Here is a 26,607-nt window from a genome sequence, read left to right as displayed (position 1 = left end):
TCTTTTCTCTACCCCAAACTGCATTCAACCCACCCCTTGTATTTTTCTTATGAAACAAAAACATTTAGCTGGATTACATAAATTCAGACAGAAATTGATATGACTATTCAATATTGTTCATATGAATATTGAATTCATCGTTCTCTCCAATTGGATCTGTTTATTCAGTTAGATTCTAACATATATATTTTAACCTGTGAAAATTGATCAGTTGATTTTAGCTTTATATGATAATGAACATTTAGGACCAAAATAAGCCAACACAATCCTATAGCCAAAAATAAAAGCAGGAGACATATACTATCAGATATTTTAAAAGCATCCAGATAATGTAAGGTAAGGGTAGACGAATTGATCAATGAAACAGAATAAAATGTCCACAAACAAGCCTCTATTCATGCTCATCTGATTCAAAACTCAGGGAACCAATGAGTACAGTGGAGAAAAGATGGTCTCTGCAGTAAATGTAGCTGGGCCCATTCAATATTGAAATGGAAAACTTGTTTAAACACTTGATGCTCCTACCTCCCTTCAAGCCCCAAAAGAATCTCCATATGAATTATAAATCTAAAGATAAAAGATGAAATAAAATGCTAAGAAATAAGCATAGGGAAATATATTCATGCTTGTCTGTTAGTCAAAGCATTTTTAAACAGGACATAATATTGTCCAACATGAAGAAAAAACTCTTATCCATTTTTCTTTATGAAAAAATAGAGTGAAAATACAAGCTCATATGCTGGGAGAAGATATATGCAATACATCTATGAGGCAAAGATCTCCAATTCAGAGTTTATGAAGAAGTCTAACAATGTAATGAGGAAACTAAACAACAGCCATTACAAGAAAAATCTGGAATGAGACTGAAATGAGCATTGTATATAGAAGATACAAATACTGGTAAAATATATGAAGAGGCATTAGACCTTATTAGCTGCTAGGAGTTGGTAAAAGAAACCACTAAATGTTCATTGGAATGGTTAAAACCAAAAATAAAATATCAAATTTTTGAATAACTGGAACGTTCAGATATTGCTAAGGGAGTATAAACTGGTATAAGATTTTGGAAAACTATTTGACATTATCTCTTATGTCTTAACATATGCATACCCTCTTACCAAAAATTTTTACTCTAAGTATTTACCCAACATAAATTAACGTGCATGCATGTGTGTGTGTGTGGGTGTGTGTGGGTGTGTATTTCTTAAAAGACATGTACCAATATGGTTCAGTGGTACAGCACATACCTAGTATGCATGAGGCACTGATTTCAATTCTTAGTACCACATATAAATAAATAAAAAGTCCATCAACAATTAAAAAACATTAAAAAGACAAGTACTAATAGATTCATAGAAACAATATTTATAATATCAAAACTCCTAAACCAACCTAAATGACTGACAGCAGTATAGGATACATTAACTGTAATATATATTTGTACAGTGACATCCTAGAGAGCAATGAAAATAAATAAATATTGTTACATGTAATCATATGGATGGATCTCACAAACAAATGAATAAAATCTCATAGAAACAAGGCAATCAAATAAAATCAGACAAAAATACACATTTTCTAAGTCTAAACAGAAAAAATCTAAGGTGCTAGGAGGCAGAATAATTGTTATCTGTGGGTGGGGGTAGATACTAGGCACAGGAACTGATTATGCTGCTTTTTTGAGTACTGGTTATGCTGGGGTGTTTACTATGAAGATTTACTGAATTGTGCATGTAGTATTTGTGCAAATCTATATATGCATATTATTTCCTAAAATAAAGTTTATATCAAAATATTATCTTTGAAATTGGCCTACAGCCTGTTTTGGGGTCTATGAACTTTGTATAGTAGTAAAGGTTTCAAATTACTATAAACCTTATTAACTTTTGACTTTTTTTTAGATTACTGGGATCCTGAAAGACCATGTATGTCTAGAAGGGGAAAAAAATCTGGGAATAAAATGATACACCACAAAATACAGAAATATGTTTACCAAAACTAGTGTAGCCACCACATAAAATTTCAATATCTATTTGATGGAAATTCTAGTTTAGATTTTATTAATACTCTTCATAAGATTGCGATTTTGTGAATCCAGACTTTTTTTGCCCATTTAAAAAAAAAATTGTAAAAGGTGTGCAAGTTTCAGCTCTAAAGTGACTAATGAACTAACGAATGCAAATTATATTATCCTTATGTATAAAATCTCTCCCCAGGCCTGCTGAATTTCACTAGATAAATTAATTAGAACTGCTATGGAAAATCATTATTCCTTAGAACTTATTTGGAACTAAATTTTCTTCAAAACACATTTTAAGGAACTTTTACACTTTACTCATTTTATTGGAGATATTAATAGACGATTCAAATTAAGACATATTTAGAGAAGTATGAATGAAAACTTATAGTCAAAGCTCAATTTTCTAATGTTTACTAAGATTGGTGTTATAGGTCACCTGTGCAGGGTCAGTATGACACAAAGTTAAATGGAGGTTTGAAATATAATTAGTCATTTTCATACAAAAGAAATACTTCATCAGAATCACACATAGAATTGTGTCTTATAGTGAAGTCTTCAGGTTCAGAAAAAATCTGAGATTTTAAAAGGGGAGAATAAAGTGTTGAAATTCTTGATGGATATGTGTGAGATGATGGAGGATGTGGTTCTTGAAACATAAGCTAGGAGAGCACACAATTATCATTGCACTGTAACATAAAATCTCCTAAGAGAAAGCCAAGTTTAACTCAAAAAATAACATCCCATCCCCTTCCCCTGGGTTGTTACACATTTAATCATCTGAACAATATGCAGACATTGAATAAATTTCTCATCTCACCCACATGCACTCAGAAACAAACAAGCTGCCCATGAGGCGGGGAAGCTAATTGACTTGGCCGTTCACTGGATGAACTCCTTTCTCTTCACATATCATGTTCAGTGGCTGAAGAGTCATAAAAGGCTTTCAAACTCTCTACTTTTTAGAAATTTTCCAGTTATAAGAGCTACTTTTTCTCTACTTTCAAATATCCAAGCTTTCTTCATTTTTCAGACAAGCATAGACTGGGAAAATTAGTTTCATTTCTATGTGAGAGAATGAAAACAAAGGCCATTCTGAGTTAAACTATTTTCAAACCAACATGCACAAATTAGGTTTCTGTGAAATGAATGATGATATTAGATTTCCCTTCTGTGGACAATAAGATGATTGACTTGTGTAGAGAGGAGTGAGAGAGAGAGAGAAAAAAAAAGAGTAAAATACACATGCAGAATTATTTTATTGTGGACTCCTTTCTGTCCACAATGTTAACAGACTTGGTTCTGTCCTCTTGTATTAAAAGCAACATAGCTATAATGTTTTACTTGTTCAGACCATTAAGGAAAAATGCTGTGCATGAGAAAGTGGTGATGCTTTTTCATGGTTCTTATCTTGTACATAGGCAAAATACAGACTTAGAATGCCTGAACTACCAAAAGCAATGCAATATTTAAGTTATATAGCAGGAATAAGTTAAAGTGATCTGTTGTACAACATAATGACTAATGAGAACAATGTTCTTTTAAAGAATACAGTGGAGAAAGAGAATAGATTTTAGTAAATGAACTGTTCATGTAAACTCATAGTATTCTGAAATAAGTAAGATTTGTTTCTAAAATAAATAAAGTTTAATATGATCCACATAGAGAGAAAGATAATAGAAGATAAAGGAAGGATGTTCAAAGGAAAGCAAAGAGAAATTCAGTATGCTATCACTGGCATTGCACTCATCTTCTAAAATCGGTAAATGTACCAACTATTTTCTTTGGAGAATTTAGTACATAAACCAACAGAAATATTACCAACTACAATATGGTCTATGGCCATGCTTTAGTCAGCTTTTTCACTACTGTGATTTGAAGACCCGACCATAACAACTGTAGAGGAGGAAAAGCTTATTTGGGGGCTCAAGATTTCAGAGGTCACAGTTCAAAGACAGCAGGCTCTGTTCCTCAGGGATTGAGTTGAGGCAGAAATCATGACTGAAGAGTGCAGTGAGGGGCAGCATCTCACATGATGATCAGAAAGCAGAGAGAGAGAGAGAGAGAGAGAGAGAGAGAGAGAGAGAGAGAGAGAGAAGAGAGAGATCTCCACTTGCCAAATACAAATACACACCCCAAAGCTACACCCCAAATTCTCCATCTCTTCCATACACACCTTACCTGCCTTCAATTACAACTCAATTAATCCCATCGGGAGATTATTCCACTGATTGGGTTAAGGCTCTCATAACTCAATTATTTTGCCTCTAAACTTTCTTGCATTGTCTCACATATGAGTTTTTGGGGACATCTCATATCCAAACCATAACATTCCATCCTGGTCCCCAAAAGCTTGTGAAGCTTGTGACCATCTTACAATGCAAAGTACATTTGGTTCATTTCCAAAATTTCTCATAGTCTCAACAGTTAGAGGATTGCCCAAATTTCAACTATAAAGTCTCCTCTGAGACTCAGGGCAAGCCCATATCTTGAGCTCCTATAAAAATCAAAACCTATTTACAAATATCCAGTATATAATGGAATAGAGTAAACATTTCCATTCACAAAAATAGGGTGATAGAAAAAAGGGATGGGATTTTCTTTCATAAAGACAAAAATATTAGCAAATCTAAATTCCTCATTTTTAATAAGAAGTGAAATACCAGGAAGGTCAAGGGCAATGTTACTCTTTGTGCTGTAATTTTGCTTCAAAACATTTTATGTAAAGTATATTTTGCTAACTCAAAAACCAGTAATTTATCAAAAGGAGTGACTTTAAGTAAAAATGAATGAACAAATAAAAAATCATAAACAAAAGTCAGTTTGAAGGGAGAAGCATAACACCTACCTAAATGAAATCTGAATTCTAGTAGGGAAAACAGGCACAAAGACAAGTGATGACAAAATAATGTGTTTTTAACTGCTACACCACACACATAGTAATTCAATCACATGGTAATTGTCAAGAAAGCAAGGTACCATTAGTTACCTATACACATTCACTTTGTTGAAAGTACAAACCATGAAAAGTCAGATGCTATGGCAAAATGTGAAGGGATACAACCTTAAGATCTCTTTAGGAAACACCTCTCTCTCTTGAAACAATGGGAGGGGTTTGAATACTTCCTTGCTTCTTCAAACATGACAAAAGTGAATTGCAATTAGTATTTTGTGAGACTCTTATTTCAGACTGGCACTGTTTATAATATATTTTGTGCATAACTAGGGAAAAAATTGGAAATAGTTTTAAAATAACCCAATAACCCACTAGCTTACAGTGACATGATCCACAAGTACTGAGAAACCCATGCTGATGAGCATTTCAGAATTAAGTGTAATGGTTGTCTTAGGGCACATGGCATTTTAATGATAAATAGCGTACAAACAAGCAAACAATCAGAAAAAACTAAAGACTTTAATGGATACCTGGTCTTAAAGCAATGTTAGTGAGAGAAGACATCTGCATCTAGTGGAGTGGAATATAACACCTCAAAGAGAGAAAGGAGCAGACACAGAAAATAATTCAAGTGATTAGCTGCAGATCCTGGCTTCTCTACTGACCAGCTGTAAAATTTAGGAAGGTGACTTACTGTTGCTGTGATGCAGTGTTCACATCTGTAAGTTGAAGAGAAGCTACTTGGGGGAACACACACTAACACTTACAAAGGTACATGGAATGCTCTCCATCAGACCCAGGTGAAAAGGCACAGAGCAGGAAACCACAAGCTCTCAGAAGCCTCTGTCTAGATAGAGTGTACCTAATGTCTGCATTACCACCCTTTAACTTCTCTATACCCTTTGCCACTGAGAAGATTTGCATCCTCTGACCATCAATGTGACTTTTTTTCTATCAACAGTGTCATTCTGCTAAAATCCTCATCACCATTTTCTGCTTATTTAGAAAATAAAATAAACAGTTGGAATGTGAAAACTGCTTTTTCAACATACTTTCTTCTACTCTATAAATTCCTTAAATCTGACATCTTTAATAATTCACAAATGCATTGTTCAAGATCTTTTTGGTTTGAATGGACATGAAATCCACACTGTAATTCATTCTTTTCTGACACTGAGTTTTTCATATTTGTGATTTATAGACAGAGGGATTCTTACTACTTTAGCTTCTAGAAAATATCTTCATAATTGAGATTTTTTAAATTAATCTTCATGATTATTTATCTTTTTCTATATTTGTGTCATATGAAGATATTGCTAAAGTTTAAACAACCTGCAACAAATGAAAAATTATTTATTTGAAAAGATATTTTTACAATCAGATCTTACTTGCTATCTGTTGTGGTTTAGATATGAGGTGTAGGACAATGAAGATTCTGAAATGACTGGGTTATGAGAACCTTAACCTGATCAGTGCATTAATCCACTTGAAGGAATTAACTGTGTGGTATCCGTAGGCAAGTAGATTGTAGCTGGAGGAGACAACAGGTCACTGGCGGCATGCCTTTGGGGTCTACATTTTGTCCCTGGTGAGTGGAGCTCTCTCTGCTTTCTTGTTGCCATGTCCTGACCTGCTTTTCTTCTTTTGCTGTGATATTCTGCCTCACCTTCAGTCCAAAACAGTGGAGAACTTTGGCACTAACTTTTTGGTTATCTATGGATGGAGAACTTTGAAACTGTGAGCCACAAATCAACTTTTATTCCTCTAAGATTGTTTTTGTCAGGTCTTTTGGTCACAATAGTAAAAACGCTGACAAAATATTATCTTAATAGAAGGTCACAATTAATAAAGCTTACCTTAACTTAAAAACCAATCAGTAGGCTTGCCAATTACCTTTTAATTTTTTTGAAGAAAATTAACACGACCTGTTACTATGTGCCAAGATTCTACTTCTCAATTCTCCTGGGAAGCAATATAATGTATAAGTTACAAGAAACTAGCTTGAACTAAGGTTGATATAATTTTGAATTCTGACAACTAGAGATTGTTTGAGGGATATTAGAAAATTTATTAAATTTTACTTATCTTCCTTTTTTTCCCCTAAATGATACAATAAGGAATAATTGCACCTCACTCCTAGGTAGACATTTTCATTTATTTTAATTGTTGTATTTCAATAAATTTTATTTTATTTATTGCTTGCTTTATCTTACTTATGCATTAAAATGAATTTTATGACTAAAATAAGTAAATAGCTTTTCACAACTATCAGAAAAGTAATCAAGGCAAATAAATTGTTATTATTATATACAGAATAGTTATTGTTATTATACACAGAATAGTCATCCATTAATACACAAAATAAAAGTTAATGGTCAAAGCCCTAACTTAATCATCCCTATTTTGCACAGAAAATAATGACCAATATTTGAAAATATGATTATTGACTGTACAGTAGCATTTTTGAAATTTTTTCTATATCTAGATGTTGCTTCTTTATTTTTTTTTTCTTTTTGGTACTGGGGATTGAACTCAGGGGCACTTAATCATTCCCAGCCCTTTCTTTTTGAACAAACAAGATCCTGTAGATTCTTGTGTGTGTTCTCTGCTAACTCAGAAGGGGCAGTAGATCCCCACAATGAGCATCACTGGCAACTATTGCATCTAGTACTGATACTACTGAGGGGGTACATCAGTATAAAATGTTGAAAAACACAGTTACAGAATCAGGAGAAATAAGTTGACTAATTCACACTTTTATTCTGCATCTTAATGTAAGTTCTGCATTCATATCAAATAAAAGGGAATGGATTCTAATTAAGAATAATAGCTTTAAAAAGAATTGTTTTCATATTCTATCAATAAAGGTGATATCTCTTGTCCTTAGGTTATACTTTTCAGTGTAGAAAAATATGTATAACACATTTACACTTTAGCCATTTAGGTGTTCAGTTCTGTATCATTAAGCATCTCCTCATATTGCAGACATCATTACCATTCAAATACAGAACTTTTTTATTCTTTACAAACTGTGATCCTGTAACTACTGGACAGTAGATCCTTATTTTCTCCCTTCCTGACTTCTATCCCCTGGCAGCTACCACTGTATTTTCTGACTCTGAATTTTACTACTCTAAGAACGACGTGTAAGTGGAATCTTAATAATATCTGTCCTCTGTGTCTAGGCTACTTCACCTAGCATAATGTCTTCAGTGTTTATCTACCACTTAGCACATGTCAAATTTACTTTCTTTGAGGCTGAATAATATTCAGTTGTATATATAGACTACATGTGGCTATTTATTCATCCATATATAAACAAAATAACTGTTTCCACTTTTTAGCATCTTAGCTTTTTTTGCGGGGGGGGGGGGGTGTTGGGGGTCAGGGGGCACTTCTTGGGATTGAACACAGGGCCTCAGTTGTGCCAGGAAAGCACTTTACCACTGAGCTACATACCAGACCACACACTTTAGCTTTTTGAATAACACTTTTATGAACATGTATATACAAATGCCTGCCTTAGTCCTTGCTTTTTATTATTCCAGTTATTTGTTAAGGGTATACTTTTAACTGATGTTGACTTCTTGAATTAAAGACTGAAGAATTAAACCATCGTAGATGTCAACCTTTCAGGACTGGTCCTTTCATTCTGTGTCTTTCTAACACGATCCAAGAATTATTTGAAAATGACATGAGCATTCAAATGGTTGAGCCCAAAACTGAGACTTCATGTTGGTATAAATTGTCTTTGTCTGAAAACTCCAGAGACCTCCCTTATTGTTCAACAGTTGTTCAAAGACGAGTCACCTCTCCATGCCCAAGCTCATCATTTACAAGGAAAACAGAATAAGAATCAAAACTGCCTCAAACTGGCCAATTTTCTAAAAATAAGTTTGACCTTCTCTGAAACATATGATCCCCAAGGATAATAGATAGGTGCATAAAATTGGATTTCTGTTAAATAAAAGGAAGTGTGTCTACCACATTCTAACAACATAAAACCAGGACACTTCACCTAAATTATCCTGATTTTACCAATATTCTAAAACTTACCTTGCCCTAAATTCCAGGTGAAGATCCTATTTTTCACTCACTGTGGTATGAACCTCAACTAAACAACATGAGGTATTTTATCCATTCATATTTAATTATTGCATATGTGCTTTTCCTTTTTCTTTTCCTTTTTTTATGAGGAAAGGGCTCTTGTTTACTAACTCTGCAAGGACAGAGGCACATTCTGTTTTGTTTTCCTCTATATTTTCAGAACACATTAGGCTTATAGTACGTTTTCTTAAAAAAATTCTAATAAGTCCTTTAACATATTGGATTTGCTCCCTTGAAAGCACTTATATTGGATAATTCATTTAAATGTGTTAACTTTCCTATAGCCTATGTTGAAAAAAAAAGTCCTAAGCCCACTATCAATATTGTAAGTTAGTGTAGCTTCCTTCATTGATATTTCAAAGCCTCACTTAACTTTGTCATTCCTATTCTATGCAGTGTTTCCTCTTCCTTTTCTTGCACATGGCATATTTTCTTTTAATTTAACTTTTATCATTCTAAATTTTATGGCAGGCTAAAAAATTAGCTTCCATTCATAGTGGAAGAAATCTAATATTACTGTACTAGTTCAAAGCAAATGGTATAAAAAAGCCTCTTTCACAATTCTGGGGTACTTCCACATTTTCAAATCATCTTTCCTTCAAGAACCACAACATAGCTGGCCTTGATTCCATGCTATTTTCAATAACATATTTTACCAAAGTATGAATTAGAAGAACTGCTTAATTCACATTCACCCTGATTGAATTCTGGAGAAGATTTCAGACTTTGAGCTGAAAGGCAGCAATGGAAAATGATATTGATCATGAAAGACTTTTTACTCCCTTCCCCTCTAAATCTCTTGCCTCCTGTTCTTGTTTCACAAAAATGCTCTGCACCTGGCTTCTATTTTGGTTCTTTGTTTCTTCTTGTGTTTCTCTGTGTTTCCTCTGTCCTCCTTACATAAGCTTCACTTTGAGAAAATTTAACCTCCCTTCAGAGCTGGTCTTACTTTCAAGAAAACTTTTTTGTCCTTTCGGTGTTGAACCATTTCTTTCCTTGGAATCCAGAGTGCAATCTGAGCACTTCTAACTAAATTATTTCATCACAATCTCTCACATTAATTTTTCTCCTTCACCACCTCATCCCAATTCCTTTGAAGCAGATGCCATCACTGCTATGGTTTGGATATTTTATTTCCTAAATTTTCATAAACTGGAAGCCTGGTTTCCATGTATCCGTTTAGACCCTGGTGGATTCTTAGGAGATGGGGCCTATTGAAAGGTGATTACACCATGAGGGCACCGGCCTCAAAAAGGATTAATGCTTTGTTTTTGATTTTGCAGGAGTGGGTCAGGTCTGGATTAAGTCCCATAAGAATGGGTTGTCAACCTTTCCTGGCTGTTTCTCTTATTTCTGCTGTCTTGCATACATGTACCATGTTGTAAGGTAGTCAAAAGGCCCTTGTCACAAGATGAATAAATGAGGCCACCGATTCTTGGGCTTTTAGCCTCCCAAACTGTGTGCTAAATAAACCTCTTTTCATTATAAAAATTCCCATTCTCAGGTATGTTTTTTTAAAAAAAAAAAAAAAAAACAGAGAGAGAGAGAGAGAGAGAAAGAGAATTTTTTTTTTAATATTTATTTTTCAGTTATCGGTTACATCTTTGTTTGTATGTGGTGCTGAGGATCGAACCCGGGTCGCATGCATGCCAGGCAAGCGCGCTACCGCTTGAGCCACATCCCCAGCCCAGTATGTTGTTATAATATCACAAAATGCACTAATGCTACCACCTGATAATTTTTCTAAATATAGCCGTCTACCACACAATTTAATGGAATATTTTAGCACTTCAATTATTGTTTTCCTTTTCTCCACCACAGTATTCTTCCATTAGCATAAGTGGTGATGTAAAAATACACTGGAACCTTCTAATCACAGTACCAGTTGACAATTGAGCATTGTCTTTTTATCATTCTTTTTCATTACATGGCTCCTGTGCTTTGCATTTTCCAAGTACACCTACTACCTCATAGAACAATTTCTCTTCTTTCTGATCTCTAAGTGTCAAATTTCCAGTGTGTAGTCTTTGGATTTTAATGTTAAACAGCATTTTCTAGATGATTGCATCTCAGTCCACAATTTCCTTCTTAACTCTAGATCAGCAACGGCAATACTCTTGTCAAAATCTTTGCTTTCATATTGAAAAAGCTTTATAAACATCAAGTCTACTCAAAAGAACTCTTGATTTCTGTCATTACAATACCTGAGGGAAGGACAAGGACTTCTTTAGAACAAAAGGTAAGTTATTCTTTTTTATTTATTTATTTATTTATTTAGGTACTGGGGATTGAACCCACAGCCTTGTGCATGTGAAGCAAGCACTCTACCAACTGATCCACATCCCCAGCCAAAACTGACTCATTCTTGATTTTCCCTGGGTACTATGTAGAACCTGTTAGCAAATCCTTGTTCTTTTGACTTCCTTCTCAACATCTCCACAGCTCCCACTCATGGTTAAAGCCATGCTAACGCTTTATCTGGGCTAGTAATGCATTGGAATCAACTTTTATTCCTCTCTAAAAGCACTGTTATTTTTTTGTTTTGTTTTGTTTTGTTTTTTGGTTTTTACAAACTCCCAACCTCAAGGTATCAAGGATAATCCCTTTACATCGGATTAAGTCATACCATTGTTCCAAGTTACTCAAAGACTTTCTTTCCAACATAAACAGAAAAGAAATCCCATCTTCTAGCCCCAAGAAATATATCTCATCTCCACCCAGCCTTTCTCAGTTTTATGGTCTCTTAAGCCCCTACTGGCTTTAGGGGTTTTACATTGGAATTCAGTTCCTTCTCTCAGGTTCCACAAATCTTGCTCTTATCCTTTCCTCACATCATCATTTAAGTCCCCCCTCTGCACCCCCCACCCCACCCCGCAGAGAGCTCTTTTTAAACTTTCTAGCTGAAAACAGCACCATTCTCAAATTTTGTTCTTGTTTTAGAATTTATCACTACATGACTTTATATTAAATAGTTCCCGATTTTACTCATCTATTTGTATCTTACACAGTTTATTTGCATTGCTCAGGGAGGATCATTTTTTTATTGTTCTTAATCTAACCTCTAGAACAGTGTTTAGCACACTTTAAACATTCAAAAATATTTGTTAACAAAATAATTGAACCAAACTAATTAATTATTCATTGGAATAAAACAAAAAAAAGATAAGAATTGGTTACAGAGGGTTGTTACTCTAATTTATAAGTTGGACATAATGTGATGGACAAATAGGTGAAACGCTTTTAGTTAAAACTGGGGATTCAGATCAGGTACCAGTATTGGCATTGTAGAAGAACTATTTTACGAGCATAACACACATCTTTTTTGCTTGGTTGACATTTCTTTTTCTTTATGAGGATGTTTGATATGTGATACAATTACTTGTAAAAAGAACTATATTCATCCTGTTCCTAGTAGCAGGGAAAAAAGTAAACTATAGATACACAAAAGCTAAATTTACCAGGGATATTTAGGTTTTGTGTTGGTGTATTTTTAGCAATGAAAATGACTATTAAGATACTCCCCCCCAAAAAAAAAAACTATAATTGAGAATAAAAATGAATAGACTTTAAATTTGTTCCCCAATAAAATACAATGTTTTAACACACATTTTTTGGTAATGAAACTATTGCAACTATTTGTGTTGTCAAACTTTTAAATTATCCTTAAACATTTTGATAAAATTAGAGAAGTATTAAATATCATCAACTTTAGTCTTAAATATTATATTTAAAAATTCTAAATAGGTTAGGCATAATTTTTGAAATAGGAAGGATTTTTTAAATTTCAGTTAAGTATTGACATGAGTAATGTTATTTTCTACATTAATTTAACAAACATTTACATTTCAAAAAATTATTGTAGAACAAAATTATCGAACATTTTAAAAATATTATTTCTTCAAGTGGAAATCAGTGATTTTGTACTTGCCACCTTGAATTTATATTTTGAGAATCTGAAGTTATCCTGAATTAAAACTATGAAGGGCATAAAAACATACTAAGAAAACAAACTTTTTAATGTTATTTATCATAAAAAATAAAATAATTTTTCTCACTTATTAGTGAAAATAAAAAGGAAATTGCTTATATAGTCACGTCATATAAATAATCTGTGCCTTACTTCGAATAATTAAACTCATATATCTGCAATCTTCAGGCTTTTGTTCATACAATTTGAATAAATACATAATTAATGCAAACCACATGGATATAGTTCATCTGCAGAACTGGAACCCTTTGCTTTCACTTCAGTGCTGTGTCTTAGTATATTGTTTCATACCTTTACTCTGAGCACAGAAGCAAACATTCTTGCATCTTCAGATACTCCTCCAATGTAGAATCTTTTCTGAAACACTGGGGGATGATTATTTTCATCCTGAATCTCAATGTATACTTTAGCTATATTGCCTGGGAGACAAGAAATAAAACATTTTTATTAATGGTTATTCATTAGAAAAACAAATGCATAGAAATAAACACTTCTCATACTTACAATAAAAATCATTCCTAAATGGATGCCTAATTCCTCAAATCCAGAGGATATCAATAATGACACTTTTGTTATAATAATGTAAAATTGCCACTATTTCTTTTGGTTACAATGTCTTTATTTTAATTGATATAATGACTGCTAAAGTACTGTGCACTAAAGTACTGTGTGCGCTGCTAGTTTTCCTTTTTTTCTATTTTGGGCTAGGGATTGAACTCAAGGGTAACTTACCACTAATCTACATCACCAGCCTTTTTGTTTTTGTTTTTGTTTTAATTAGTTAAACATGATAGTAGAATGCACTTTGATACATCATATATAATGGAGTATAATTTCTCATTCTTGTGGTTGTGCCTGATGTAGAATCACACTGGTCATATAGTTATATATGTACATAGGGTAAGAATGTCTGATTCACTCTGCTATCCTTCCAAATTTTTTAATTAATTAAATTTTTTAAAAAATGAGACAGTGTTCCCTAAGTTGATAAGGGCCTTACTTATTAACTTACTGAAGCTGACCTTGAACTTGCCATTGGCCTGTCTGAGACTATGAGTCACTAGGATTACAGTGTGCAAACGTGCCTGGATTCAATGGTTCAAGTTCACAAACACTTCATACACATTACCAATTACATTAAAGCGGCAGATATATATAAACTCCTTCTGAAATAATAGACATTTCCATAAATCATGTATATCATATATTATTCTTATTTATAAAACTAGCAATAATAATCACCTCGTTTAAAACTACAATGTAAGTTTTTTTTATTATTATTATTTGATACTGGGGATTGAACCAGGGTGCTTAACCACTGAGACACATCCCCAGCCCTTTTTTATATTTTATTTAGAGACAGGGCCTCACTAAGTTGCTGAGGCTGGCTTTGAGCTCCCAATCTTTTTGCCTCAGCTTACCTAAGGTGTTTGATTACAGGCATGTGCCATCACGCCCGGCTTATTTTAAAAGTTAGAGACAATTGGGTGAATTGCTTACTGCTATAAAAGGAAAATAAGTTTTATCATGTAATAAGGACTGTTTGCATTAGAAGCTAACATTCAGTGAAAAAATGTAACTTAAAATATAATTATCATAGATTCATAAATGCTACATTTTGCCATTTAAATCATATAAAGTATACCATAAAGAACACATTTCCTCTCAACTGTTAGAAACAGCCCCACATTATCCCATTAGTGAGAAATTGGCATCAGTCACTAGTCCAAGGGTGATGTTTCTGATACAAAAAGGATTCCAGTGTGTAAAAACAATGTCCAAGCCAGATAAAATGGAAAATAAATAATTATCAATTCTGCAAAAGTAGACTAAAATAAGCATTCCAACATGATGCCTAGGGAAACTATTCTGATGCATTTTAATTATGATCAAATATATGGCAATTGATCTACAAACTATTTATTAGAAATACCTATTTTAATATTTTATCCTGTAATAAATGCCCTGTCTTAAGCTTTCAGTAATAAATACCAGCTAGTAGCACAGCCATACATAATGGCATATTGGATATCTGAATTGATTGAATAATTAATGAGGAACCTGTCTTAGTAACAAAAAAGAAAGAGCTATTTTTTCATTACTTTTTTTTTAATAAGACAAACCCTAAGCTTTTGTCCATATCCTGTTGCTCCTCTTTTCATTTCCCTCTGCTTCATTTCTTTCTCATAATCCTTGAACTGAAAAAGCTAGAATAAAGAGGAGAAATTTGCTAGGTCGACAAAGAAAGGAAGTAAAGTTTGTGGCTGATTATGCTTCTCTGTTCTTCAGTTCTAGAGTCCTGGCTTGCCCTTCAGTTAGCTACCATCAATCAAAGTTTATCCAAAATAAGATCCAATTTTATCTTAGCAACATACCATTTTTACCACTAGAATCAAAGAAGTTAACAGATACAAATTTAATATTTAAAGAAAGGGAGAAATCCTAAACTACATCACTTTTCTGATAACACATTTCTTCTCTGTCACTCACAAATACATAAAATTAAATCTGCTGTGCCTTTTTGGAATTCTGCAAAAGATAGAGGTCTCAAAATCTAAACTAATTAAGGATGTCATTATTCTTCATTAAATGGGTAATTTAAAATGCAAAAAATCACCAGCATGGTACCACATGATTGTAATCCCCAAGGTGTGGGAGGCTGAGGCAGGAGGATCACAAGTTCAAAGCCAGCTTTGGCAATTTTGGGAGGCCCTAGTAATTTAGTGAGACTCTGTCTAAAAATAAAATGTAAAAAGGGCTGGGGTTTTTACTCAGTGGTTGAGCACCCCAGGGTGCTTACAGTAGTGTTTAAGCCCTGGTACCAAAAAAATTTAAAAAAAAAAAGGAAAAGTTTATAAACTCAAATTTTATATATCCGCCTCATAAACAAGTAAATATGTTCTTTTTTTAATATTTGTTTTTTAGTTGTATTTGGACACAATACCTTTATTCACTTATTTATTTTTATGGGGTGCTGAGGATCGAACCGAGGGTCCCACATGTACAAGGCAAGTGCTCTACCGCTGAGCCACAACCCCAGCCCTTAAATATGCTCTTAATAAATATTTCTTGTGTCATTTTTATCACAACCCCTTAGATTCCCATGTATGCAAGTCTTTTGGTGCTTTGTGTGTGTGATTATATATCACCTGCTTCCCTTGTCATCTTTTTCCAATGTGTTCTGCATTCTGACATCACAGTGACTTTACTAAATACAAGTATGACTCTTTAAATCAAATCAAGTATAAAATTAACAGTCATTAATTTTTTCATTCTATCAATTGATTATTTATTCAATATATCTTTTGAGGGACTGTCTTGCATGAGCCACTCTAGATATTACTATGTGGAACAAGAAATAAAAGTTATGATTTTTTTAAAAATTAAAAACAAAAAATCCATATCAAAAAGTTAGCATGAAACAGAAGGCTCTTAAAATTCTTACATGGTTATCTGGTTCTATTTGTATTACCCTCTGAACATTATTACCACTGACAGATAATGTGAGCAATGCTGTGGATGTACATGCACATCCTCCTTCTTCCCCTATGTAGAGATCACCACAAACCTTCCACAAACCACAGTGTGAGCCATTTCTAAGATCCAATAGAGTCTTGAAATCTCTCTGGAATTTTTGAGTTTGAAGGAATAGGGAGCAGGACAGTTTATGTCCATATTCCCCTGCCTTCTCCCAAAGAAACTGAAAAATAAAGAAGGAGAATTTGCTTGTCTTTAGATAAGTAGTAAGTATTTGAGTATGCTTTTCCATCTAAAACCACAAGGATTAACATTTCACTGAGAAAGTTCCATTTCATTCTAAATATTTACAAAACTTGGTGATAAAAATATAGAGTGATAAAATGGGACTAATGAATGAAAATCTGCATCCAAACCATATAAAAAAATAGTGGGTAATTTGACTGAAATTAAATTAATCACATTTAAAAATGTAATAAGGAAGTGTTTTCATATGCCCATAGTTGAAAACATCCCTCACCTTCACCTTATAAAAGCATAAAATATTTAGAAATAGTATGAATGCAATCTGAGAAATTTTATTTCCATATAATTGAATACTTCTGATACTTGTAAAGCAAACTAGATTTTTACTAGCACAGAAAGAGGTGACTGTGCTCTGATCCACATGTTGGAATTATATATGTTAATTACATCTAAATTATGTTTCATTCACATGTTGAAATATTGCAAAATCATTAAAATAATGTTTTTGAAGAATACTCAATGACAGAAAAATATTTTGGATACAATACCAAATATAAAGAGTGAGGCCATGATTTTAAACAAAGCACTTATTATTAAAATTTGTACCTATGTGTGTGAATGCATAGCAATAACTGGGAAACATGGAATTTTTTAAATAGTAAAAATGTACAATTATATATCATCTTAATTTTCTTCATTATACATTTTCTCTAATTTTATTCTTATTACTTTTCTAAATAAGGAAAAATTAATGTAAAGTTGGAAAACTGGAAGTGTAAAGAAAGCAAAAGTTATAAAACAATGCATGCAAAAAATTAAAAATATATATATTGAAATAAACTTCATTGGGTTCTTTCTACACTTTTCTAAAATGTCATCATTGTTATCTGAATAGTCTGGGAATACCTACTATATATCTTTATTTTTTCTGAATCAAGAAGCCTGGCTGAAAGCATACATTTTTCCCCCCTGAAATAAATAAGAATTTGCATTCTACTTTGCTTATTTTTAAGAAGACATTTTCTAAGGTACATGTTATTTATTTGTGAAGATTTAACCACAAAACAATGACTAAATAGATAAGTGATTGTGCAAAAGATAACCTAATTATCTTTATATCTTTGCTTAGTTCATTAGTCATGTGGCATACAAAGTATTAAATAATTGTATTTTTGCAGAAATTTTAGAAGCAACTTAAAGTGAAGTAATTTAATTATAACTATTTAATGCCATTATCCCCACTTAAGGTAGTTTTTGAAAAATATTTAATGAATACTTATCAACTAGGGGTTCATATTTTTTGTAATAGGCCATTCAATCCAAATATTTTGCTGAATCCACTGAACACAATTTTTGAAGCAACAAAGCTTTGTAAATTTTGAAAGCTCAGGTAATCAGCTACTTGTATTTTGGGGGAACAGTCAGTAAAAATAGAAATTAAAACTTTCATTATGATAGAAAGTAAAAATCTAGCACTGTAACTTTTAAATAATAGCCCACTATTCACACAATTCTCCATATCACCCACCCAAGCTTTCTAGTTAAACACAATTGAGTCCTAAATATTTTTTTTTTAAATGGTAGAGTAGTTTTGTGGTTGTTGTGTGTGTGTTCATGTGTATGGGTATTTTTTATTTGTTTGTTTGTTTTCTTTTTTTTTCTGGCTATTAACATCCCTTTCTGCTTTATTGTGGATATAGATTTCTATTTTCCCTCCAGCATTACTATTATCTTCACACTTCATGTGATATAAGTGAGATTGTAAATTACTGTATGGAAAAAAAAAATACAAAATTGAGTCACTGGCCTGGTTCAAGTGCACTCTCCAGTTGACCTCCAGCCAAGAGGAAATAATTCAACCTTGGTCATGAAGATTCCCTTTCCTTCAAAGTGTCCATTCTTGAGCTGACTGCCACTTGCTTGTCTTTGACTCCAGCTGTCTTGGTAGAACTGCCTCAAAAAAATGTCTATTTGGAATTCTAATATTGCTGAATTTTCCCAGTCTTTGTCCTGCCTTAGATAGTATTCAGGTTTTGTTTTGATAACGCAAGCTAAGGAGTGTTCTGGTAAATTCTTCTTGGTATGAAAGTGGGTTAGGTTGTTTCCAACTAAATATCCACTCCAAAAGCCATCAGGAATGACCAATGTCTTCTATACCTGCGAAAGTAGTTCATATATATGTACAGAAAAGGGTTGGAATTTCCCTCCCAAGTTACTGAAAAACTTAGATGAAGAAAATTTTCCATTCTGTGTTGCAGCATTTAATCTAGTACTAAATTTTAGTATATTTCTCATATATAATACCATGCATAATTGCATTTATCTTGACTACTATTTGGGGAAAAAAATATTTGTAATTTTGTATACATAATACTTGATTATCAATCAAGAAAGTGAAACCCAAATCTAAAGAGCCCAAAAGTTAACTTTATTAGTCTCCTAACATTTTACAACCTACAGAATTCAGAGCAATTATAATAGCTCTTTAAGTGCTTCCTGTGCTCCCATAAGTACTTTGTAAACATTATCACACTTAAAATTCTCAGTTTATGATATATAGACATATTTAGTCTAATAGAAAAGTTACAAATTCTAAAATTTACAAAAATTGAGAAAGATAATAGCTGGAAAAATCAGGAAAATTTCAGGCTTATATAATAGTAAAGTCAGAAATGTTAAACAATTAGTTGAATACAAATTTTTCAGCATCTGCATTTTTTCAGTTGTTGTATTAAAGTAATTTTGAACAGTAACAACTTACTTGTTAAGTTATCTGAGTTATAAAAGTTTTGGTAAAACTGATTTTTAATGATAAAGTCTCTTGACTGCCATCTATATTTAGTATTTATGCACTATCTTCTAACATAAACAAAATTGAGTCCCTGGCCTGGTTCAGGCTCCTAACATTTTTATGCATTTTAATAAAGCATAAAACTTAAACACAGCAATCTTTGTCTAGGAATCTTGATGGTAAGAATATGCTGTAAATAAAGAACTGACCACAGCTTACAGAATGGAAAGTGACAGCATTTAAAATAATGATTTTCTTTGAACTGCTTGTCTGTAATTATTTTTTTAAAATATTACATAGGGGACTAATTAGGTACAAGATACGACTAGGGATAAAGACATGAATAAGATTGATTAATTGAGTTTATAAAAGTTCCTAGGAATAGAAAAATAAATTAGATTTGAAAGGATTGACTACTAGATTTGTTTTCTGAATAATGATTAAAAAGAATAATAAGATACATTTATGTTTCTTATCTTTGGATCATAAAATTCTCATTTTTCTGCCTTTGTATTGACATAATTTGTGAACTAAATTCAAATACATGTTTCATAAAAATGTAAACATTAATAAAATCAGAAAAGGTTTAAAAATCAAATTAAATTTTAATTTTTGTCTTTTATGAAGATAAAATCAGGAAATTCTTTATCTAGGCATGTTCATTTCCCTGTTTTCTTGAACTTATCAGCCTTTAAAAAGAAAAAAAAATAATTGGCATTAACTGTTGTCACTCAGACCCAACTAAGTACCATCCAAAATACTTTCCTTTGTCCTAATATTTTTTTAATATCTGGAATATCTGATGTTCTAGTCATTTTCTGACTTTCTTATTTTTTAAATATTTAGGAATTGAACCCAGAGACTCCTGCATGCAGGTGATTTACCACTAAATTATATCCCCAGTCCCTTTTATTCTTTATTTGATTCTGAAAGAGGGTCTTGAAAAATTCCTGAGCGGCCTTGAACTTTGATCCTCTGCAAAGCCTACAGAGTAAATGTGATTACACGTGTGTGCCACTATGGCCTGGTTTCCATTCTCCAGGGATTGAACTCAAGGGCACTGGCACTGAACCACATCCCCAGCCCTATTTTGTATTTTATTTAGAGACAGGGTCTCACTGAGTTTCTCAGTGCCTTGCTTTTGCTGAGGCTGGCTTGAAACTCAAGATCCTCCTGCCTCAGCCTCCCCTGTCTTTGGGATTATAGGAGTGCACCACCATGCTTGGCTCTCTGCCTTTTTTGATCCCCTCCTCTACTGTGGCTAACAGGCCATCATTATACAAATTTTACTTTTCTCCACTGAGCTCTTCAATGACTATTTAGTCATTCAATCTAGTGAGACAAAGCCAGATGGCTCTGGAAACTTGATATTTTTTAACAGTCTATAAGTAAATCTTTGGATCTGAGTTAACTTAGTGAATGCAAATAGCACTTCATGATTGGCTTCTGCTTTAAGATCATTCATTTACTTGACCAAAAAGATCCCACTGTTACAAGCACAGTCAGTTTTCCTCTTATTCTTTTTTTCCAGATTTCTTCTAAATATGTAAAAGAAGAGTATTTTTTTGTGTGTGTGTATCCTGGCTTTGAGCCCTTTTAGGGAAAAAGGGGTGGTAACCAGGGATTGAATTTAAGTGCGTAAGTGCTGAGCCACATCTCCAGCCCTTTTGTTAATATTTTATTTTGGTACAGGATCTCACTAAGTTTGTTGGGGCTTCACTAAATTTTGAGGCTGGCTTCAAACTCGTGATCCTCCTGCCTCAGCTTTCTGAGCTGGGATTACAGGTGTGCTCCATCAGGCCTAGAGGTTTTAGTCCTTCTTATGGTATGTTCAGCAGGTCTGTGGAAACTCAATTATTCTCTCTGTGGATTTTAGGTCATATCTTCCAAGATTAAAAGTATTAAAAAGTTCAGATCTAACCTATTCTTTTTAGTATTCATTTTCTCTCTTTCCAAGATATAGCACATGCTGCACTAATTTTTTCATGTTACTGAGAAAAAATATAAAACTAAAATATAAAATGTATATACCCATTCATTCTCTGTACCAGTATTTCAAATATTTGTAAAGCAACAAAAAAGCAAATGAACAAAAACAGAGGGCACATTCTATTTAGACTTACATTTTCTATTTCTAAATATCTTAATTCAGTTTATGGAAAGAACACAAAAATTATTATTTTAAACAAACATCTATATTGAGTATCATCAAGTAGTTTAAAGATCGTATTTTAAGAATATACTTTATGATGTCTTTTACTCATTTACTTCTCAATTTCTCTTCTTTACTAATTTTTGTTATATCTATGATACTCACTATTCTCTAGATATCAGAAAAATTATCTCCCCCAAGGTTTTACTTCTAATAGTCTCCCTAAATTCTTTCTTTCTGCTTCCACCTATCCCAATCAGAATGGATCAACTTATACAAAACCAGTTATTATTTCAAGTTTCCCTCTCCTATCTCAATCAAGAAACTATTTAGTCTACCATGGAAATTCTATGGAAATTCTTCAATCTCAAATCCTCCATGTCTGTGTCTCTCTTATATTAGTTGGTCACATGCTTCTTCATGACGCTATATATTTTTCTATTCAAGTATCATAGTATTGCCACTAAAATATGGACTCCTTAAGACAAAGATCTCATTATGTAGATAGTTGAGATAGTACTATGCGTATTGAAAGCTGAACATTTATTAGTGAATTTAACATTCTTCATGACCTGTATGACATGAAAACAATACTTCAGGGGCCATGTGATGGGAAACAAAAATCATATTAGATATGTCCCCCAAATAAAAGTCATGTCTCTTGTATAAATCATTCTGATTGTACATAATTGAAATTAAAGACATTAGTCTTAGTAGAGTAATAACAATTAGATGACTCCAAAAGCCTTTACCAATCCATGTAATATAACCTAAGATAATGGCAGGAAACCTCATTTTAGGATCAAAAATACTGAGTCTCAGTCACTCTTGGTGTACATATATTTGCTACTTTTTTCCTGCAATGCCCTACATTTGGTTATTTGACTTTGTATTTAAGATTTAATTATCACTTCATATGTTTCACTCATTAAATGCCTGTAAATCATCTACAATTCATAGTTCACAAGAGGAACTATAAAATTATGATGCTATTAATTATTCCAGGGGGAAAATTATATAAGTTTTGTCCAGTTATTCATAACAAGATATTATTAGATGTAATATGAGCTTTCATATAAATAATAAATGTCAAAAAGATAAGTTTGAAGATCTGCAGGTATGGCTCAGTAGTATACTATATGCCTAACATATATGAGGCCCTGTGTTTAATCTCCATCAGCAAAACCAAAACCAAAATGTAAAGCTCAGTAGAGAAATAAATCATTGAGAGCATTTTTTGACAGAAAATATTATCACATGAAATTAATATCATTTACTAGACAAATTCTGAATTGTGTAGTCAACTGTCCCCTGAAATGTAATTTCTCTTCCATAATGATATTTATATGACCCTCTCTTTTAGGATTCATCTCAAATGTTATCTTTTCTGATCACTCATAGAGCACCTGGGATCCTATGATAAAAACTAGGATAATATAAAATTGAATAATATCACATCTTTGCCTTTGAGAAGAAATCACAGGCGAGATGTATTTTTTCTCGTGTATTTTTTTCCCAAGTTACAAAAATTGGATGACAAACTGAGTCTTGTAGAATAATTGGGAGTAGATCAAGAAAACAATGAAGGACATTTTCAAAAGAGAGAACAATGCTAGGAAAGACATTAAGGTATAGTTATTCCTTGAAATTAAGTGAAAATAACTCAATCAATATGCAAATTGAGAAAAGCAGTGACCTAGAAGATGTCTAGCAGAATTGAAAGACCCACTAAAGTTGAGACAATGAATCTTCTGAAGATTCATTCCTATTTACATTCCTTTTTAAAGTAACTTTTCTTGTACTTCGTTCTCATTATTTAAACATAATGCTGAAATTTAGTTTTGTTTAGATAATGGGAATTTTTTTCTTTTTCCTCTAAACAGAATCAGTGAGTTCAGCTACTTATTACTACTGCTCAAAATAAAACATTAAGAGAAAGATTGGACTATCCATTTTCCATAATGGGTCAAATAAGTAAAAACAAATATAATAACTACACGCAATATTTAGCAAATTATTAAAAAAGGAGTGCTGCTTACTTTGCAGTTGAGACAAAATCATGATTAAGTAACAATAGACAAAATGTCCAGTGCTAGAACCCATAAACAATAATAAAGAATTAAGATGATTTAGCATAAAATTCTGCTAAATTCTCCTGTTATTTTCTATGGGTAAAATGCATTTTATGCATGTGTTGTTCACATAGTTGCTTCAACTTTCTGTGTCTATAAATGACAATATTTAAATGACATATGTGATTTAACAGATTTCAGTCCTGTGCTAGTTTCTTGTGCATTAAATAGGGTTTAGTTTGTTTCTATTGAAGTAGGAGTTCTTTGTGAAGCAAGAGATATAGAGTTTCCATTGTGTGGTTCTAGAGCCTCATGATTAATAAAATGATTGCTACTTTAAAAGCAGCATATAAGTTTGCAAAAATATTTCATATTCAATAAATGATCTTGACTTTGAAACTCATTTTAAATTTGGACTAAAGTAGCTTAGGAGAAATTTTAAATTATTGGCCTGGGGTTATAGACAGTGTTAGAGCACTTGCTTGCCTAACAGACGCAAGACCCCAGGTTCCATCTCCAGCACTGCAAATGGAAAAAAAAATAAAGTGTGAAATTTAAGTTCTTAACTATACATTACTTCTATTAATTAGAAAAATATTCTCTAGAAGGAAACAAATTACATCTTCTGATTTTAGAGCTGGGTATAACTAAAGGCATAATTAAAGAGAAATGTTTTATGTACTCCTAACCTCTTACATACTTTAATTTTATTTTTTTTTTATTTTTTTAAATTTTTTATTTTTTTTATTGGTTGTTCACAACATTACAAAGCTCTTGACATATCATATTTCATAATTAGATTGAAGTGGGTTATGAACTCCCAATTTTACCCCAAATGCAGATTGCAGAATCACGTCGGTTATACGTCCACAATTTTACATAATGCCCAATTAGTAATTGTTGTATTCTGCTACCTTTCCTATCCCCTACTATCCCCCCCTCCCCTACATACTTTAATTTTAACAGAAGCAATATAAAATGCTTTTTTCATGAAACATGATTTTCTTTATATCATATATGCAGAAATATACAATCATAATTTGTCATCTAGTTTAAAAAGGTTGATCAAACATTATTGCTATTGTTTTACAGACCAATTTGGGAGTCAACAAAATAGCATTGCCTCAATGTACTTGGTTTTATAAATGTATTAATAAAATCCTAACCATTTTTAAATCACATTTCTAAGAAAATTTATTCTTGACAATGTAGTGCTTTTGGGGTAAATATTTTTTTTGCCATGAGTATTCTGAAATAAATCTTTGTTTCATTAAAATATAATTGTTTCAAATGTATGTTAAATATGATGGATTGAATGTTTGATACAAAAATACGATGACATTAAATTAATCTTTATAAACTGGTTTCCAAGTTTTAAAGTAATAAATTATCAATGAAGTTTCCAGAACTGTGGCCATGCAACTATACCACAAATATAAGGCATGCATCATTCCTGGGAATTTAGGATGAAAAATATATAATGTGACATACTTCAATATTGTTAGTCAAATTATATGAAAAATGTTTTTGCAAGTCAGTCAATAACAAGTAAAGAGTCATTAGCATTATTTGTCATAGGCCTTCTGTTCTGTTTGAAAACAGAAAATTCAAGTAAATGAAATGTATTACAAGCTTGTACCCTAAAGCTAAAACCATAAAATGAAATCAATGGCATTTGAGTTGTTTTTTATCACCAGTTTAAGCTTTATCTTAATTGTTCTGTCATTTATTCTCAATTGAAAGTCTACTTATTGAATCAAAACACAATGACATATTTATAAGAAGCTTTGCTTTTCTCTTTCACATTTAAAGATAATTATAATTTTACTATGAAACAAAAATTGCTTCTTCAGTTGTGGAATTATATAAATCAATCTAAGTCATAAAGTTGCATTGATTGCATTTTTAGTACATAAAAATTAAAAGCATAGAGGTAGCTTTGTGGCAGAAAAAAAATACTGATGTAAGTTTCTATAGAGATTCTCCTCAATTCAGGATCCTCTTTGGGACAAATAACATTTTACTTTGTGAACTCAGCAGACATTGAGGTGGTCTGGAGAGATAAAGCATGTGAACAAAAACAAAATGAATCACATAATTTTGAAGTAATGTATTAGAAAGAACAATGCATGTATGTCTATCTTTCCCTGGTAAACTGAAGATAATCATTTAATTGAAATTAGTGGTCATTAAGGCAGCCAAAAAAGTAAATGTGGATACCTGTCAATTGAGACTAAAAAGGAAATAAGAAAGATTAAAACTGGGAAGGAGGACCAGAGAGTTCATAATGAATGAAGACAAAAGAATGAACACTTTATTTCAGGCTTTATTGGATGCAGAGAGATCCCCAAAGGACTTCAGAGTAGTCCTTACAATATCAAGGACTGTGAGCTTCGAAGCACATTATCTTGTTTGAAACAGTGGACTGACTATATCTGTAGAAATGACTACCTAAATAACTAACAAAAAGGCTACAGATCCAGGTTGATGAGGTGGAGTAGGCAGAGCTGATGTTCAATTAGCAAAGTCAGATATGATATGGATTGCATGATGATACAGTTGCTGCATATTTGCATAACATTAGTCTGATACTAAAACCCTTTACAATCTGGGCTTAATTTTTCAGACTTATTCATAAATTGGACATATCTCCCTGTTTCCTCTTTTTGAATCTCCCTCCTCCTGAGTTCATTGGCAGCTTGGATTTTTTTTTTCCAACCACTCAGACAAGCCATTATCTGACCTTGAGATTGAGGAGGAAGTGTAAGTAAGGTTTACAGAGAAGTTTCTACTTAAATTTTGCAGTTATGAAATGTTTGAATACTCCTGGTCAGCCCTGTGTTTAAAAACAATGTCGTCAA

The 26,607-nt window shown here is 32.5% G+C and overlaps 1 protein-coding gene across 4 annotated transcripts in view; it reads right to left on the bottom strand.

The window, feature by feature from the left end:
- The window catches only part of Pcdh15 (protocadherin related 15), a 1,597,439-nt gene that overhangs the window by 78,154 nt on the left and 1,492,678 nt on the right, over window positions 1-26,607 (bottom strand). For all 4 annotated transcript variants that reach the window (XM_078041965.1, XM_078041960.1, XM_078041968.1 and 1 more), the window contains one exon: window positions 13,300-13,427. In XM_078041965.1, coding sequence (XP_077898091.1) covers window positions 13,300-13,427 — 128 coding nt within the window. The remainder of the gene's footprint in view (window positions 1-13,299; window positions 13,428-26,607) is intronic.

The sequence above is a fragment of the Ictidomys tridecemlineatus genome, chromosome 1 (assembly GCF_052094955.1).
Source record: "Ictidomys tridecemlineatus isolate mIctTri1 chromosome 1, mIctTri1.hap1, whole genome shotgun sequence".
Lineage (NCBI taxonomy): Eukaryota > Metazoa > Chordata > Mammalia > Rodentia > Sciuridae > Ictidomys > Ictidomys tridecemlineatus.
This window is presented reverse-complemented; position numbering and strand designations above follow the sequence as displayed.